General features: G+C 42.8%; 1 protein-coding gene across 3 annotated transcripts in view; it reads left to right on the top strand.

The window, feature by feature from the left end:
- Positions 1–18392, top strand: part of utp20 (UTP20 small subunit processome component) — a 114907-nt gene that overhangs the window by 25460 nt on the left and 71055 nt on the right. For all 3 annotated transcript variants that reach the window (XM_043709794.2, XM_043709795.2, XM_043709793.2), the window contains exons 17-24: positions 1521–1583; positions 2360–2518; positions 4338–4414; positions 5335–5414; positions 8127–8370; positions 9436–9621; positions 17442–17532; positions 18301–18386. In XM_043709794.2, coding sequence (XP_043565729.2) covers positions 1521–1583; positions 2360–2518; positions 4338–4414; positions 5335–5414; positions 8127–8370; positions 9436–9621; positions 17442–17532; positions 18301–18386 — 986 coding nt within the window. The remainder of the gene's footprint in view (positions 1–1520; positions 1584–2359; positions 2519–4337; positions 4415–5334; positions 5415–8126; positions 8371–9435; positions 9622–17441; positions 17533–18300; positions 18387–18392) is intronic.

The raw sequence follows: 18392 nt of genomic DNA, 5'->3' as shown, positions 1-18392 counted from the left end.
TGTTTTTCAATTTTTTTAGTTTGACTGTCCATGTTAGAATCTCCTTTGTCCTTGATATGTGATTTTGCATTAATATGATTAAACGAACAACCACTTCACTTCTACAGGGCAATCTGAACTGCCTCATAGCTACTGAAGATTCCTTTGAAGTGCAGTCATGACAGATTGTCACTACAAGAGTCTAGAGTCAGTATTTAGGTAGATGGCCAATTTACCTCCATCTGTGTTGCTGAGGTGAATATGCGGCATGATAACAGGGAGAATATCCTGCAGTTTGAATTACGATATCCAGGGAGATGCAAATGGTTATTCATTTTAATGTCTTGCCCAAAATACAGCAGTTCTGATAATGAAGTACTGCAGTGTGGACCATTAGCTCGATTTAATATTCATGTTAAACTGAGGGGAATTCACATAATTTCTGTGTTTTTGAAATCGTGTCCTGTAGCTCATCTTAAACATTTACTCACTCCACCACCGATGCACTGTGGCAGCAGAATGTATCATCTACTAGAGTGAATCGTTAAGGCTTTTTTGACAGTGCCTTCCAAACCCAGGACTTCTACCACCTAGAAGGACCAGAACAGCAGATGTGTGGGAGCACCACCAGATGCAAATTCCTCTCCATGCCCCACACCCACCACCCTAACTTGGAATTGTATCACTGTTCCTTCAGTCCTGATTTCTCAAAGTCCTGGACCGTCCTCCCTTAACAGCATTGTGAGTGTTCCGACACTAACTGTAATGGTCCAGGTGATGGCTCGCTACCACCAGGGCAATTAAGAGTGGGCAGCAAATATGTATATCCCAAAAAGAAGTTTTAGTAAAAAAAAACTTGACCTGTAGGTCAGGAGGTGGCAAGTTTATTGAAAATATTTATAGCTGTTACCATCCTTTTGTCATTTCGCTTTCCTTTGAATTACGCATTTTTAAAGGCATTGTTTTTTCAAACCATCTCCAATTTGACCATGATCTGACAATATAAAAGTAAAAAACTGTTAGAAATTTGAAATTAAAGCAGACGATGCTACAGAAACACATCAGGTCTGATAGCATCTATGGACAGGAGACAGAGTTACTATAAAAGTAAATTACTGCGGATGCTGGAATCTGAAACCAAAAGAGAAAATGCTGGAAAATCTCAGCAGGTCTGGCAGCATCTGTAAGGAGAGAAAAGAGCTCACGTTTCGAGTCTGACTGACCCTTTGTCAAACAGAGTTAATATTTTGGGTCCAAAATGTCGCCTCTTTGAAACTGTCAAGAAGTGTGACTATTATGGATTCAATGCCATTGAAACAAAGCTGCAGTCAGATAAAACAAAACTGAAGGCGAGAGATTTGTTCAAAGGCAGGAGAGATTAACTGACAAACATGTCACAAAAAGGAGAAGGAATAGCAATAGCTGTTGTAAGGAAGCACAGGATTAGTTTCTCTCTGATTAGCTTAACTGACAGCTTTTTTATTTATAATGTCTTGCATTTTACTCTTCACTTGATTGTCCATAAACTTTCTGTGAAATAGGTGCGACTTCTCTCACTGAGGATTATGAATCATTTTAAAGTGCAGCTACGTGAAAGAGTCGAGGTATGGCATTTCCTGCATTTTTCCTAAGTGCAAAACAATGGTAATCATTATGTTTAAATAAAAAGTGAAGCATAGGAATTAGTCACTTGGGCCAACCGGTGGTTGAATTTCAAATAAGTCTCCTCCTGTCTCCGCCCAACCCCCTCCCCACTCTCTATCATAAACAAATCCCTATCATTACAATTCTTCCTTGAGACTGTTCCCTGTCTGCTTGATACTCTCGGGAGAAAGCTTTAAAATGAAATATTAAGAGCTTCCATTTCACTGAGAAGGCTTCAAACTGATCCGACAACCTGCTCTGAAAGCTCTGCTGATATTTTGACAGATGTGTCAAATTCCACAGCAGCTGAGACAATCCACGACATTCTAAACAAAGCGTTGCTCAAAAAAAAAGTTTTGAAAAATCCTCAATCTCCAATTTTAATGATTTGTTTAGAAGAAACTATCCTGGATTTGAATTTGCATGTTTGCCAAAATAAACCAGTCCTTCCTTGGGTCATACCCTGTTGGTACACTGAAATCTGCCCACTAGTTTTTGAGATATATTGTTTGCAGAGAAACAGACTGACACATGGGCAAAAAAATGGCCTGCAGTCCTCTGTGGCAGGGGTGACTATAGTGTGATTTATGTACCTGCATGGTTTCAATTACAGTTGTGGAAATAGGAGTTTCTGATGGTGAAAGATGGACAGAAATTGTGACAGAAATAGACCCTGGAAGTTGAATTGCAAGAGTACTATCAATGTTCAAGCTTTGCTATTTGTTTATGTTTACAGGATGAGAGTGATGGAGATCTTCAGTCTGTCTTTGCCATCTTACTTCAAGCTGAACTTGTCCCTGCAACTGTTCATGACTACAGAGAGAAGTTACTGCACCTGAGGAAGCTAAGGCATGATCTGGCACAGCCGTGTATCCCTGAGGGGCAGTATGACGAGGTAGGGAATAGGGCAACTCTTTTACATTTCCCAGTGTAAACAATAGCAAGGGTTGAAAATCATTGGACTGAAAGCAGCGACAGAGTAAGCATGGGATGCTTGTATTGCCTCAAATAACATTTGTAGCTGCTTGAGCTAATTTGAGGTTTGTCCTGTGCTGATTTTTCTTTTGGAAATAATGAAATGCATTTCAGAGACATCATCAACAAGAAAGATAAAAAACAGGTGAGAATTTTGACTCTAGACTCTTTGTTGGAATTGATGACGAATTATACTTGATGCATTAATGTGGTTTTCCTCTTTAATGATATTAAGTTGACCGAGTTAGAATCCTAGCATTTTCAGCATGTGTTTCCAGTTGTGTGTTTGTTCTGTTTCATTTTTGGACATTTGCTTCAGAAGTGTTTTATTTTAATCAAATGTTAATTTTAGTTTTGACATATCAGAGATCATAATACAAAGTCAAGTAGTTGCTGGGTGGTACTGAATTTAAACCTTTCTGTAAAGAGAGTCATGTTGCCAAAGCTTGCATTCATCGAAACAAACTTTGACAACCTTTGGTTTTATTCTGGTGAATGCAAGATGAAAAGCTTTGTGTAAGTAACATTTGTACCACACAATTGTCCGGCAAACAAGTGAAAACCTAACCATCTGATTTTGACACTAAATAACATCACTGTTGCTGAAACCCCCACTATCAACGTGCAAAGGGTTACCATTGACCAGAAACTGAATTGGGTAAAAACAAAGGCTACAGATGCTGGAAACCAGATTCTAGATTAGAGTGGTACTGGAAAAGCACAGCAGTTCAGGCAGCATCCGAGGAGCAGGAAAATCGACGTTTTGGGCAAAAGCCCTTCATCAGGAATAGCGACCAATAATGTGCCTACACAGAAAGGTTAGAGACTGGGGTTTGTACATTAATTGATACAAGTGTTGAACAGAGCCTGTTCAACAGCTATAAGGCATAAGGCAAGAGTGTGGTGGAATATTCTCCTTTGGACACAATAAGTGTAGCTCCAACAATACTCAAGCTCAACACTATCTGGGATATAGCATCCCTTTAGACTGATGTCCAACCATCACCTTCAATGTCCACTCCCTCCACCACTAGCATAACAACAGTATGTACCATTTAATTCATGCACTTCAGGCATTCACAGAGATTATGTCAAAGAACCTTCCATACCATGTGACTTCTCTCACTTAAAGGACAAGGGCAGCATGGGAAAGCAAGTTCCTGTAAGTTCCCCTTCAAGCCACTCACCATCTAACTTTTAAATGTAACTGTTCCTTCAATGTCGCTAGGTTAAAATGCTCAGTCTCCCTCCTTACAGCACTGAGAGTGTTACTTGAATTACTGAGACTGCAGCAGTTCAAGACGACAGCTCACTGCCACCTTCTCAAGGTAATCCGGGATAGGCAAAAAACACTGGCTTAATTAGTGAAACTGCTCTGAAGAAATAACAACAGTCGCGCACTTCACCAGTTTACTTCTTTCGTTAAATGCCGAGAAGGTTGGTGCATAAACCCAAGTTTCAGAACATAGGAAGTGGAAGTGGGAGCCCATCAAGGATGTTATACCAATCAGCTGAGTCATGGCTGATCTTCTACCTCATGTCATTATTATCCCTGTATGCCACAATATGTCTAATATCCAGAAATCTAGTGATTTCTGACAGAGCCTGCACAACACATTGGGGTAGAAAGTTTCAGAGGCGTTCTTCCTCACTTTGTATGTAATGGATATTTTCAACAGGTTTGTGGCTGTACTGAATGTTCAGTGCTCTTCTTCTCTGGTTTGTATTCCCTTTTCCAGGTTCCTCTTCAGTATTTGATAGGAATGCTTTATATAAACTTCAGTGCATTGTGGGACCCAGTGATCGAATTAATTGTGTAAGTATCGCATAAGTTACAATGTACATGATAATAAGAGGGGAAAGATTTAAAATGGAACAGAGGGACAACTTTTTCACGCAGAGGGTGGTACTTGTAGGGAATGAGCTGCCAGAGGAAGTGGTGGAGGCTGGTACAATTGCAACATTTAAAAGGCGTCTGCATGGGTATGTGAATAGGAAAGGTTTAGAAGCAGTTGGGCCAAGTGCTATCAAATGGGACTAGATTAATTTCTGATATCTGGTTGGCATGGACGAGTAGGCTGAAGGGTCTGTTTCCGTGCTGTACATCTCTGACTAAATGAATAACTCAAACTGAAAAATAATTAGTCTCAAAGATTTTACATTTAGTAAAAAGTAAAGTTTCAATTTTCTCTTCAATGCTGAAAATGGGTGTCTGAAATTGGATTTTGCAGGTATGGTAGGATAATGTGAAAGTTTATGTTTGTTCAGTTTCTGTTTTATCCAAATTAGTGTTATCTTCATGTGTATTATTTAATTCATTATGCGATATCAAGTCTGATCAGCTGACTTTGCAAATACTTAGTATAATCTAGTGTGTTGTAGAATCATAGCGTCAAAAAGCATGGAAACAGACCCTTCGGTCCAACTCATCCATGCTAACTGTGTTTCCCAAACTAAACGAATCCCACATGCCTGCATTTGGCTTGTCTCCCTCCAAACCTTTTCTGTACATGTACTTGTCCAAATGTCTTTTAAATGTTTTAACTGGACCTGCATTTACCACTTCCTCTGGCAGTTCATTCCACATATGAACCACTCCCAATGTGAAAAAGTTGCCCCTCAGGTCCTTTTCAAATCTTTCTCCTGTCACCTTAATGATATATCCCCACGACCTCGAGGTAATCCCAGAATAAATTAATTTTTAAAATTTTAAAATTTTGTGCCTTTTTTTTCCAGTTCTCATGCACGTGGAATGGAAAACAAAGCATTCTGGTGTATTTATTATGAACATCTGGACCAGGCAGCTCATTTTACGGGTAAATAAAACTAAAATGTTTTGCAAATTCAAAGTAATCAAAGTCATAGAAAAGTCATTAAGTTAGTCTGCCTCTCAAGGAGAGTTGGAGAGAATCTAATCTGGTTTACTGTTTATGACATCTTTCCAAATTGTCTTTTTTTTTGCCTTTTGTGTGATGAACTTGTACCTTTCTGTAAAAAGTACATTGGCAGGCTCTTGTAAACATAGTGACTAACCACTATGGTAACGAAATTGCACAAATGAAGCCTATGATCTATCAAAACAGGTTTCACTCTGGGACCTGACTTGTCCAGTAGTACCACCAACTGGGATTATAGCACTTCCTAGACCCCCAACATACGCATTATCATGGCCTTCTGTTGGAGCAGACTGACTTTATTGTTGCTAATATATAACTTGATTTCTACAAGTCAGAGAATTTCCAAGTGTTTTGTAAAAAAAGAACATCACACCATAGATGGAAAGACTTGCTTTTCTCCAGCACCTCTTGCCACGTCAGTATGTCCAAAGTGTTTCAAAGCCAATGAAGGGGTTCTGAACTTTGTGATGGCTGTTGTAACGTAGAAACTATGGCAACAAGTTTGTGAAAAGCAAGATTCCACCATCAGCAATGTGGTAACGACCAGATAGTCTGATCAGGATAGGAATGTCTTGGTGCAGTTGTACATGGCTTCGTTAAGATCCTACCTGGAGTATTGTGTGCAATTTGGTCTCCTTATCTAACGGAGGAGGATATGCTTGCCATAGCGGGAGTGCAGTGAAGGCTCAGTAGGCCTTTTCCAGGGAATGACAGTACAGTCCTACGCGGAGAGACGGGTTTGATTGGGCCTATATTCATCTGAACTGTTAGAATGAGTATGGATGTGAATGGAACTTTTAAAATCCTAATGGGGATGGGCAGACTAGATGCACTGAGGATATTTCCCCTGGTTGGGGGAGTCTAAAACCAAGGGTCTCAGGATATGAAATCGACCTGATTTAGTTGGAGGGTGGAATTCACGACCACAGGAGGTCAGGATACTGAGTATATTCAAGAAAAGCGATTGGTAAATGTTTAAATTTTAAAGGTATGAAAAGATCTGAAGAAAAACTGGGAATATGACATTGAGATAAAGGGTCAGCCATGATCAGAATGTATGGTGAGTAGGCATAAAGGGCTGAATGGCCTACTCCAGCTCATAATTTCTGTGTTTCTATTCTGTTCTGGTTGTGAGATGAATATTGGCTCCAGCAATATACAGCACTTCCTAGTTCTTCTTCAGCAAAGATGTTTTCTGCAAATGAGACCCTTGGTTTAACATTGCAGCTGAAAGAATGTTATCGCTGGTGGGTGGTAAATGGCATTGTTTTGCTGCTACAGTGAAATGATCCATTTATGGTTAACAGCCAAATTGAGAAGACAATAATGGGTGAGCTCATTTGAAAGTTAGTTATCCAGCCAGTTTCACTGGGGAACACTGATGCCACCTCTCTCCCCTCACAGCATCTCGAAATGCATCACACTTGGTGGTCATTATGTTTCTAATGCTCTTAACCAGTAAAGGTGCAAAGCTGCCAAGATCACTTAGAGTTGTTGTAGCTGCTCTAGGCTCCAGCTGATTGCCTAGTTTTCTCACTTTCAAACAAAAAAAGGCAACTCTTGACAAGTGATAGGTGGAATGGAATAGGTGTGCAGTATGGTGCAAGATAACATCAAACTGCCATTTTTAAATTCTTTGATGGTCAATGACCGTTGCTGGCTAGACCAGTATTTTGTTGTCTATCCCTAAATTTCCTGGAGATGGTGGTGGGTGTGTGTGCGCATGTGCGGTTACACAAACAGTTCTGGTAATAGACTTTAGTGGTTTGATAGAGTTGAGATTACCAAGCCATTTCAGAAGGCACAAATTCACCAAAGATCCTCACACAGCACCTTCCAAGCCCACAGCCACTTCTTCCATCTAGATGGACAAGGGGAGCAACATCGACTCCCTCCTAGCCACTCATCATCTTGACTTGAAAACATATCATTGTTAATTCACTGTCGCTGGGTCAAAATCCTTGACTTCCTTCCCGAAGGGGATTGTGGGTCTACCTGCAGCACATAGACTGCAGCAGTTCAAGATGGTAGCTCATCACCACCTTTTCAAATGCAACTAGGAACGGACAATAAATGTTGGCCCAGCCAGCGATGCCCATGTCTCACCAGTGAATTTTTAAAAAAAAGTTGAGTCAACCACATTGATGTTTACCTCAAGTCACGTTGATAGAACAGATAGGGAAAGTGGTTTGCCTTCACGAAAGAACATTAGTGAATGAGCTGGGTTGACAATGACTATCTAGTGGTTTCACAGTCATCATTACCAGCTGCCAAGGACCAATTTGATCCCATTTCCCCGGAGTTCATTGACATTATTGCACACCACTTTCCTGTAATTATCGAGTTGCGATTAATTAAGCTTATAAATGGATATGTCATAAAATATCCACTCAGTTGAGCTTTCTAGACATGCTCATGACTTTGAATCCATAATTATCCTTAAGCACTGACAAATGTTAATTAATGATACAATGCATATCCAACATTCAAAGATAAATTAATTAAAAGAAAACAGACAGCTGGAAAAGCTCATCTGTGGAGAGAGAAAAACAGTTGATAGTTCGAGTTCGACATGACTCATCTACATCTTAGAATCTGTGTTTAATATGATCTACCTTTTGTTTTAACCAGAGAAGGAATTGAAATGTGAATTGGGAGAGGAAATGAAAGACAACATTACATCGGACACTCCGAGTAGTCTGCCAGATATAATCAGAGGATTGTACCAGGATCAGCTTCATATGGCAATGAAGTCCAATGAGAGGACAGATCGCACCAACTTCCGCTTCCTGCTTTGGAAAGCAATGGGTGACTTCGCTGACAGAGTAGAACCTCGGTCACGGGAACTCTCTCCTTTGCTTCTAAGATTTATTGAGTAAGTCAGGGTACAGCTTTGCACGTCTCAATGCAGTTAGCATAGTCCCAGTAGATATATCTTTTCAAATTCATTGAGAGCTGGGAATCAGTTTGTGGTTGTGGAGAATGTGACCAGAGCGTGATAAGCTACTTCCATTGGCAGACCAGCAAGGCAGAGATTCGGGGATTAGAAACCAATGTCGCATCAGGTTTAATAAAATATATAACTAAATATGGGCCTTAAAATCCCAACTGGTTCAGTGACATCCTACGTAGAAGGCAATGCGCTATGCTTATGTATATTCTGTATGTGACTTCAGTCTCTTGTTTATGGGGTTGTGGTCTAATGACCTTAGGGCAACTGAACATGGACAATAAATGCTGTCCTATTAAATGCCTCATGCCAAGACAAATAATTTTAGCAAAAGGACAATAAATCTTTAATGTTAGCAAACTTTGGACATACATTTTGCTGCTGAGGACGGTTACTAGCTACTAGTTTAAGTTAGGTTACTAGGTTAAGATTTGGCAGCAATTTGGAATAATGCTGTGAAAGTTGAGGCTGTGACGGCACAGTTTTGTTCACTTGTCTCCCGCAATCCAGCGAAATGGTGTTTGTAAAACTATATTTACTGGAAAAAAAAGTCCCTCTAGTCAGTAACCAAGGAAGTAAAATATTCAATAATCAAATAACACTCGCATACTATCATCTCAACATTTTGCAGTGAAACAGTGAAAAACTTAGTTTGCTTCCATGCACACATGCACAAGCTCACTCTCCAGTGTGAACACATGCCATGTAAATAAGCATTGATCACACGAACAGTGTTCAGTCACATCTAGATTAGCAACATGTGGTTGGTGATTAATTTGTGACCACACTGATTTGGAAAGATTTAGACCCATAAACAAGTTTTCAGTGCGCAGAAATTTCTTTAAATGCAGTTTAGTGAAATTCCTTTAATTATTTTATGCACGCGCATTTATATAAATGAATCAACTTGTGCGCAATACACTTGGTTGCTGCTTGGCTTCCGCACAGCAAACATTGTTCGCAAGTGACCTGTCCCTTTGCTTGGTTTAGCAATGAATATTACCCAGCGGACTTGTTGGTTGCCCCAGCTGAAGACATCAGGAAGAAGCAGGGGACTGATGAGAATGTGACTGCTGTCGAACTGCAGGATGGGTGCAGTGCAGTCGCTGATGAGATTGAAGGTCCTGACGAACTCAAGTTTGCTGTGGGGAAGAAGCCCAGGAGGGCAGCTGTAAAGTAAGTACCAGGCACTTTTCCTAAACCCTGAACTCATCCAAATCTCAGTTGCCTATAGCTGATTGTAGTATTTTGTTCCCCCATTGCCAAATTGTGGCATTTTCCTTTAGCTGGTTGTAAGTAATTGGGTGCTTAATTGTATTCAAGTGATGGACAGTAACTGCAGATTTAATTGTGTTCTGCATCAACAAGCAGATTGATTGTTGGATTTCGGAAGTCTATGCTTATAACCAGCGTCTTTGTCAATAAATAGTTTCCACCGTTTAAGCATGGGTTCCCATTCTGTCTTTGTGGGCTAGTTGTTTTGAAGCGTGACCCCCATTTTCTAACTTGCACCAAGTTCCATTTGCATCAGAGGCTAAGGGGGTGACCTTATAGTGGTTTTTAAAATCTTGAGGGGCATGGATAGGGTGTATAGCCAAGGTGGTCTTCCCAGGGTACATGTGTCTAAAACTAGAGGGCATAGGTTTAAGGTGAGAGGGGAAAAATTTAAAAGGGACCTAAGGGGAGACTTTTTCACGCAGAGGGTGGCATGAGCTGCCACAGGAAGTGGTGGAGGCTGGTACAATTATACCAATCAAAAGGCATCTGGATGGGTATATGAATAGGAAGGGTTTGGGGGGATATGGGCCAAGTGCGGGCAAATAGGACTAGATTAATTTAGGACATCTGGTTGACATGGATGAGTTAGACCAAAGGGTCTGTTTCCATACTATGCAACACTATGACTATGACGGTATGATACCCATATTAAAACCCTCCGCCTTGACCTTAAGACCCTCCGTGGCATTGTCCATGCTGATATTTGTATCTTGCTCTAGCCCTCTAGATATATGCTGTTATCTTATTCTGGCATTTTGCGCATTTCTGATTCTGATTTTGGTGCCTTTAACTGCTTGGTTCCCATCTCTGGAATTCCCACTCCAATTCTCTCTGCCTTTAAGGCAATGCTTCGAATCTGTTTGACCATGTTTCTACTCTGACAGTTTGTTTCTTAATAGATATAGTGTTGTTTTTCATTTGATAACCCTGTTTTATTGCATAGTATAAATGGAAGTTCTTATGGTAGTACTTCAGTAAGCCACCCTTCTCAGATTGCAAGAACCTGCATCTGTTTTGCAACTGAACTGGTCTCCAGAACCTCCCCAAGTTCTGTGCAGCAAATGTAGTATTTTTGAAATACAGGAAATTGAGCAGCTAATTAGTGTGCGCTTCAATCACAAGAATATGGTGAACCAAGACTGGGTTCCTGCCTATGAATATACAGTATGTCACTTCCAGCGAGTGTAAATATGCAATGTTATGAGCTCGACTGATTATCTTAAATTGGTTGCTGGAGTAGTTATTGGCAATTTAAGATGATCAAAGACCCTCCTTCTACAAGCAAATGGAATTTGTTCAAGCCTTGCTTTTTTTTTTTGAAATCCCCAGAAGCTTGGGATGCATCTCTTTTATTTGCCATGATAGCGCCTCAGCCAATCAAAGCCAACTTGTCAACCAATCAATGTCCTGTGGTCATAGAACATAACATAGAACATTACAGCGCAGTACAGGCCCTCCGGCCCTCGATGTTGCACAGACCTGTCATACCAATCTGAAGCCCATCTAACCTACGCTATTCCATGTACATCCATATGCTTGTCCAATGACGACTTAAATGTACTTAAAGTTGGCGAAGCTACTACCGTTGCAGGCAAAGCATTCCATACCCTTGCTACTCTCTGAGTAAAGAAACTATCTCTGACATCTGTCCTATATCTATCACCCCTCAGTTTAAAGCTATGCCCCCTCGTGCTCGTCGTCACCATACTTGGAAAAAGGATCTCCCTGTCCACCCTATCTAACCCTCTGATTATCTTATATGTCTCTATTAAGTCACCTCTCAACCTTCTTCTCTCCAACGAAAACAGCCTTAAATCCCACAGCCTTTCCTCGTAAGATCTTCCCTCCATACCAGGGAACATCCTAGTGAATCTCCTCTGCACCCTTTCCAAAGCTTCCACATCCTTCTTATAATGCGGTGACCAGAACTGTACACACTGCTCCAAGTGCGACCGCACCAGAGTTTTGTACAGCTGCAGCATAACCTCATGGTTCCGGAACTCAATCCCTTTATTAATAAAAGCTAAAACACTGTTTGCCTTCTTAACAACCCTGTCAACCTGGGTGGCAACTTTCAAGGATCTGTGTACATGGACACCGAGATCTCTCTGCACATCTACACTACCAAGAATCTTCCCATTAACCCAGTACTTTGCATTCCGGTTACTCCGACCAAAGTGAATCACCTCATACTTGTCCACATTAAACTCCATTTGCCACCTCTCAGTCCAGCTCTGCACTTATCTATGTCTCTCTGTAACCTACAACATCCTTCGTCACTATCCACAACTCCACCGACTTAGTGTTGTCAACAGATTTACTAACCCACCCTTCTACGCCCTCATCCAGGTCGTTTATAAAAATGATGAACAGCAGTGGACCCAACACCGACCCTTGCGGTACACCACTCGTAACTGTGCTCTAGGATGAACATTTCCCATCAATCACCACCCTCTGTCATCTTTCAGCAAGCCAATTACTGATCCAAACTGCTATATCTCCCACAGTCCCATTCTTCCGCATTTTGTTCAAAAGCCTACTATGGGGAACCTTATCGAATGCCTTGCTGAAATCCATATACACCACATCAATCGGTGTACTCTCATCTACCTGTTTGGTCACCTTCTCAAAGAACTCAATAAGGTTTTTGAGGCACGACCTACCCTTCACAAAACCGTGCTGACTATCCTTAATCAAGTTATTCTTTTCTAGATGATTATAAATCCTATCTCTTATAACCTTTTCCAACACTTTACCAACAACTGAAGTAAGGCTCACTGGTCTATAATTACCAGAGTTGTCTCTACTCCCCTTCTTGAACAGGCGAACCACATTTGCTATCCTCCAGTCTTCTGGCATTATTCCTGTAGACAATGACAATTTAAAGATCAATGCCAAAGGCTCGGCAATCTTCTCCCTGGCTTCCCAGAGGATCCTTGGATAAATCCCATTCGGCCCAGGGGACTTATCTATTTTCACACTCTGCAGGATTTCGAATACCTCTTCCTTGTGGACCTCAATCCCACCCAGTCTAGTAGTCTGTATCTCAGTATTCTCCTCGACAACATTGTCGTTTTCTAGAGTGAATACTGTCAAAACATATTCATTAAGTGCTTTCCCTATCACCTCTGACACTTCCCACTACTGTCCTTGATTGGCCCTAATCTTACTCTCACCATTCTTTTATTCCTTAAATACCTATAGAAAGCCTTAGGGTTTACCCTGATCTTATCCGCCAACAACTTCTCATGTCGTCTCCTGGCACTTCTGAGCTCTCTTTTTTAGGTCTTTCCTGACCCTCAGGTCAAGTCCTGACCTCGTAACCCTCAAGTGCCCTAACTGAGCCTTCACATCTCATCCTTACATTAGCCTTCTTCTTCCTCTTGACCAAAAATTCCACTTCCTTCGTAAACCACGGCTCCCGCACTCTACAATTTCCTCCCTACCTGACAGGTACATACTTATCTAGGACACTCAGGAGCTTTTCCTTGAATAAGCTCCACATTTCTAATGTGCCCATCCCCTGCAATTTCCTTCCCCATCTTATGCTTCCTAAATCTTGCCTAATCGCATCGTAATTGCCTTTCCCCCAGCTGTAACTCTTGCTCAGTGGGATACATCTATCCCTTTCTATCACTAAAGTAAACATAACAGAATTGTGATCGTTATCACCAAAGTGCTCACCTACTTCCAAGTCTAACACCTGGCCGGGCTCATTACCCAGTGCCAAATTTAATGTGGCTTCGCCCCTTGTTGGCCTGTCTGCATACTGTGTCAGGAAGCCCTCCTACACACACTGGACAAAAACTGACCCATCTATAGTACTTGTACTATAGTGTTCCCAGTCAATATTTGGAAATTTGAAGTCTCCCATGACAACTACCCTGCCTTTCTCACTCCTATTGAGAATCATCTTTGCTATCCTTTCCTCTACATCTCTGGAACTATTCGGAGGCCTATAGAAAACTCCCAATAGGGTGACCTCTCCTTTCCTGTTTCTAACCTCAGCCCACACTACCTCAGTTGACGAGTCCCCTAACATCCTTTCTGCAACTGTACTACTGTCCTTGACCAACAATGCCACACCTCCCCCTCTTTTACCATCTTCTCTGTTCAGACTGAAACATCTAAATCCTGGAACCTGCAACAACCATTCCTGTCCCTGCTCTATCCATGTCTCTGAAATGGCCACAACATCAAAGTCCCAGGGACCAACCCATGCTGCAAGTTCACCCACCTTATTCCGGATGCTCCTGGCGTTGAAGTAGATAAACATCAAACCAACGTATTGCTTGCCGGTGCCATCTTGCGTCCCTGAAACTTGATTTTGGACCTCCCTACTCTCAACCTTTTCTATACTCGAACTACAATTTTGGTTCCCATCTCCCACTCCAATAGCCTTAGCGAATTTCCCCCCCAGGATATTGGTACCCTTCTGGTTCAGATGAAGACCATCCTGCTTGTAGAGGTCACACCTACCCCAGAAAGAGCCCCAATTATCCAAGAATCCAACCCCCCCCCTCCTGCACCATCCCTGTAGCCACGTGTTCAACTCCTCTGTCTCCCTATTCCTCGCCTCACTAGCAAGTGGCAGGGGCAGCAAACCAGAGACAACAACTCTGTTTGTCCTAGCTCTAAGCTTCCATCCTAGCTCCCTGAATTTCTTCCATAAATCCCCATCTCTCTTCCTACCTATGTCGTTGGTGCCTATGTGGACCACAACTTGGGGGTGTTCCCCCTCCCCCTTAAGGATCCCAAAAACACGATCAGAGGCATCACGAACCCTGGCACCTGGGAGGCAATACACCAACCGTGAGTATCTCTCATCCCCACAGAACCTCCTATCTGTCCCCCTAACTATGGAGTCCCCAATGACTACTGCTCTGCTCCTCTACCCCCTTCCCTTCTGAGCAGCAGGGACAGACTCTGTGCCAGAGCCCTGTGCCCCATTGCTTTCCCCTGGTAAGTCCCCCCCCCCCCCCAACAGTATCCAAAACGGTATACTTATTGTTGAGGGGAATGGCCAGAGGGGATCCCTGCACTGCCTGCCGGTTCCCTTTCCGTCCCCTGACTGTTACTCATCTACCTTTTTCTTGTACCTGAGGAGTGACTACCTCCCTGTAACTCCTCTCAATAACTCCCTCTGCCTCCCGAATGATCCGAAGTTCATCCAGCTCCAGCTTCAGTTCCCTAACCTGGTTTTCGAGGAGCTGGAGTTGGGTGCACTTCCTGCAGATGTAGTCAGCAGGGACACTAGTGGTGACCCTTACCTCCCACATTCTGCAGGAGGAACATTCAACTGCCCTCACCTCCATTCCACTATTCTAAATTCCCAGACTATTGAAAAATAAGGAATAAAAAATAAACCGCTACCTTACCAATTTGGCGCACAGAACCTTTTTTTTTGGTTAGAGGAGGAGGAGGATGGATGGGAGACACTACCCGAGTAGTGTTTCGGGCAACCACACAAATATATGACTTTCCAGAAGCCCTTTGCTCCTCCCTCGCACCTCTCAGCAAATGGAGGCCCGAATCCCGAGGTAAGTCCCTTTTAATGCTGGAAAACTCACCCTTCCCGGCAGCCCTCGCATGTGTTTGAAATTTGCCATTCTTGCATTGGTCCTGAAATGTGTGAGAGCTCAGCCAATGTGTCGTTCTCTTCAGCAAGATTCTCCTTCCTTGCTAGTTATTTGCACATCAAGCATAATAATGTTCGTCTGGAAATGTTTGAAAGGGATGAAGTTAAGAGGGCTACGGAGATGGGGCTGGAGGATGGGACTAGTGGGGTAATTGTTTCAGGAACCAGTACAGACACAATGGGTGGAATGGCCTCCTCCTGGCTGTAAATTTCTATGATTCTGTAATTTTTGCACTTTTTCTAACTGCACCATTTGAAGTTCTGCCAATAACAGTCTCATGTGATGTGAATAGCATTTTGTAAGCATTGCTTGGAAATGGTGTAGATAAATACAAACAAAGTAAATCACTTCTTGTCACTCTGGAGTTAGGAAAAATAGCTTATCCCTTTGACTTTATTGCGCGATTTGCAATCAAGCTGGCATGGAATTGTTTCAACTGTACTCTTAACTCCAACTAAATATTCTCTTGTAGAGATGTGGGTGTAGTCCATATCTGTGCAGTTAGGGCTATAGGAACTGCCTGATGAGAGAACCCAGTGAGTCAAGGAGGCTCCTTGCCACCACCATCATCACCTCACAGTTAGGGATGGGCAGCAGACACTGGCTTTGCACACATCCTGAGAACAGATTTAAAATCAATGCAAAATAGTTACTAATAAGATTTTTTTAACCTAATGAGTGGTGAGAATTGTGGAACCTGCCACTAGATAGTGTGTTTGAGTTGGATAGCATGGGTATGTTTGAGAGGAAGCTGGAGAAACAGGAGGCTATATAGAGAGAGAGAGAAAATGGGAGGTGGAGCATTAACATTGTATAACAATAATTGTATGGAATAAAAACAGTAATGCCACAAAATTTGCCATTGCTTATCAATTGTTTGAAAATAGAACTCAATAGCCTATTATCCTCTCATGAACTCTTTCAAGCATATGCCCACATTCTCCACAATGCTTTGTGGGCGGCACGGTGGCACAATGATTAGCACTGCTGCCTCACAGCACCAGAAACCTGGGTTCAATTCCCACCTCAGGCAACTGTCTGCGTGGAGTTTGCACATTCTCCCCGTATCTGCATGGGTTTGCTCCGGTTTCCTCCTACAGTCCAAATGTGCAAGTTAATTGGCCATGCTAAATTGCCCATAGTGTTAGGTGAAGGGGTAAATGCAGGGGAATGGGTCTGGGTGGGTTGCTCTTCGGAGGGTCGGTGTGGACTTGTTTCCACACTGTAAGTAATCTAATCTAATCTAATCTAATCTAATCTTCTGAGATCTCTGTGCTCAATTTCTGATGTCTCAAGTAGCCTGATTTTAATGCCTGTGCCATTGGTGGTCCCCTTTCAAACTATTTTTCTGGTTTAGCTTCCATCCGCCTGCCCCAATATCTCCTTAGGTGACACTGCCTAATTTCACATTTTAGCATTTCTATGAGGGTTCATGGAGTGTATTTTAATGTTAAAGTAGCTGTATAAATGCATGTTGTGGTTGTACTGAATGATCCTCCATTTAAGTTTATCGGTATGCAGAAATCCAACGCTAGTGTGTGGCAGCACCTTCCAAAACTGGAAGGCAGTGTGTCTGCATGCCCACTATGGTGATCAACGTGTGGAGAACCTTGGAGCGGCTGCGCAGCTTTAAGGGAACATTGGTTTTGAACCTCTGGGCCACGCACTGTGGGGCTTTGGTTTACCGTCTCATTCAGAGAACGGTACCTCTGGCAGTGTGGCACTGCTTCTGTATTAAACCGGAATGTCAACCAAGATTATTCACTTGCTCATGGACTGGCACTTGAACCTGCAACTTTGTGGCCATTAGTATTTAAGCCAAGCAGCTCTGTAGTAGCACAGTTCAGTGAGTAAAAAGGCTGTTCGGCAAAATGAAAAGGCAATGCATTGGAGCATTTGAGTCATCACAAGATGAGTTTGTGGTGTTGCTGTGGTCCTCTGGGATAATTTTGGTGATAGAATGCAGGTTGCATTGTAAAGATTATCTGGGACTCCTGTCCTTTGCACTAAGTTTTGATATGAGTTACCTTCATCTTGTTTCATGTCCTGCAAATTTTAACGTTGTCTGTGTCATTACAGGCAATTGATCGCTCACCTGAAAGTTTTCTCCAAGTTTTCCAACCCGAGGTCGCTATACCTGGAACCCAAGCTGAAGGAATTGTACATACAGGTAACAGTCGAGTGTATAGCTGTGTTGCCTGTCTCTTTCCCTGCCTGTCTCTTTCCCTGCCTGTCTCTTTCCCTGCCTGTCTCTTTCCCTGCCTGTCTCTTTCCCTGCCTGTCTCTTTCCCTGCCTGTCTCTTTCCCTGCCTGTCTCTTTCCCTGCCTGTCTCTTTCCCTGCCTGTCTCTTTCCCTGCCTGTCTCTTTCCCTGCCTGTCTCTTTCCCTGCCTGTCTCTTTCCCTGCCTGTCTCTTTCCCTGCCTGTCTCTTTCCCTGCCTGTCTCTTTCCCTGCCTGTCTCTTTCCCTGCCTGTCTCTTTCCCTGCCTGTCTCTTTCCCTGCCTGTCTCTTTCCCTGCCTGTCTCTTTCCCTGCCTGTCTCTTTCCCTGCCTGTCTCTTTCCCTGCCTGTCTCTTTCCCTGCCTGTCTCTTTCCCTGCCTGTCTCTTTCCCTGCCTGTCTCTTTCCCTGCCTGTCTCTTTCCCTGCCTGTCTCTTTCCCTGCCTGTCTCTTTCCCTGCCTGTCTCTTTCCCTGCCTGTCTCTTTCCCTGCCTGTCTCTTTCCCTGCCTGTCTCTTTCCCTGCCTGTCTCTTTCCCTGCCTGTCTCTTTCCCTGCCTGTCTCTTTCCCTGCCTGTCTCTTTCCCTGCCTGTCTCTTTCCCTGCCTGTCTCTTTCCCTGCCTGTCTCTTTCCCTGCCTGTCTCTTTCCCTGCCTGTCTCTTTCCCTGCCTGTCTCTTCCTGTGGTTCCTCTTTTACACTGTTCTTTCTCTCCCATTTTAGCTGCTGTGCCATCATTGCCAGGATGTGCAGAAAATTGCCTTGGAATGTCTGCTCACCTACAAGCACCCACACATGCTGCCCTACAGGTAATG

The sequence above is a fragment of the Chiloscyllium plagiosum genome, unplaced genomic scaffold (genome assembly GCF_037043375.1).
Source record: "Chiloscyllium plagiosum isolate Xiang-an unplaced genomic scaffold, Cpla_swu_hap1 HiC_scaffold_19, whole genome shotgun sequence".
Taxonomy (NCBI): domain Eukaryota; kingdom Metazoa; phylum Chordata; class Chondrichthyes; order Orectolobiformes; family Hemiscylliidae; genus Chiloscyllium; species Chiloscyllium plagiosum.
The sequence above is the reverse complement of the archived record's forward strand: the minus strand, read 5'-3'. Positions and strand labels throughout refer to the sequence as shown.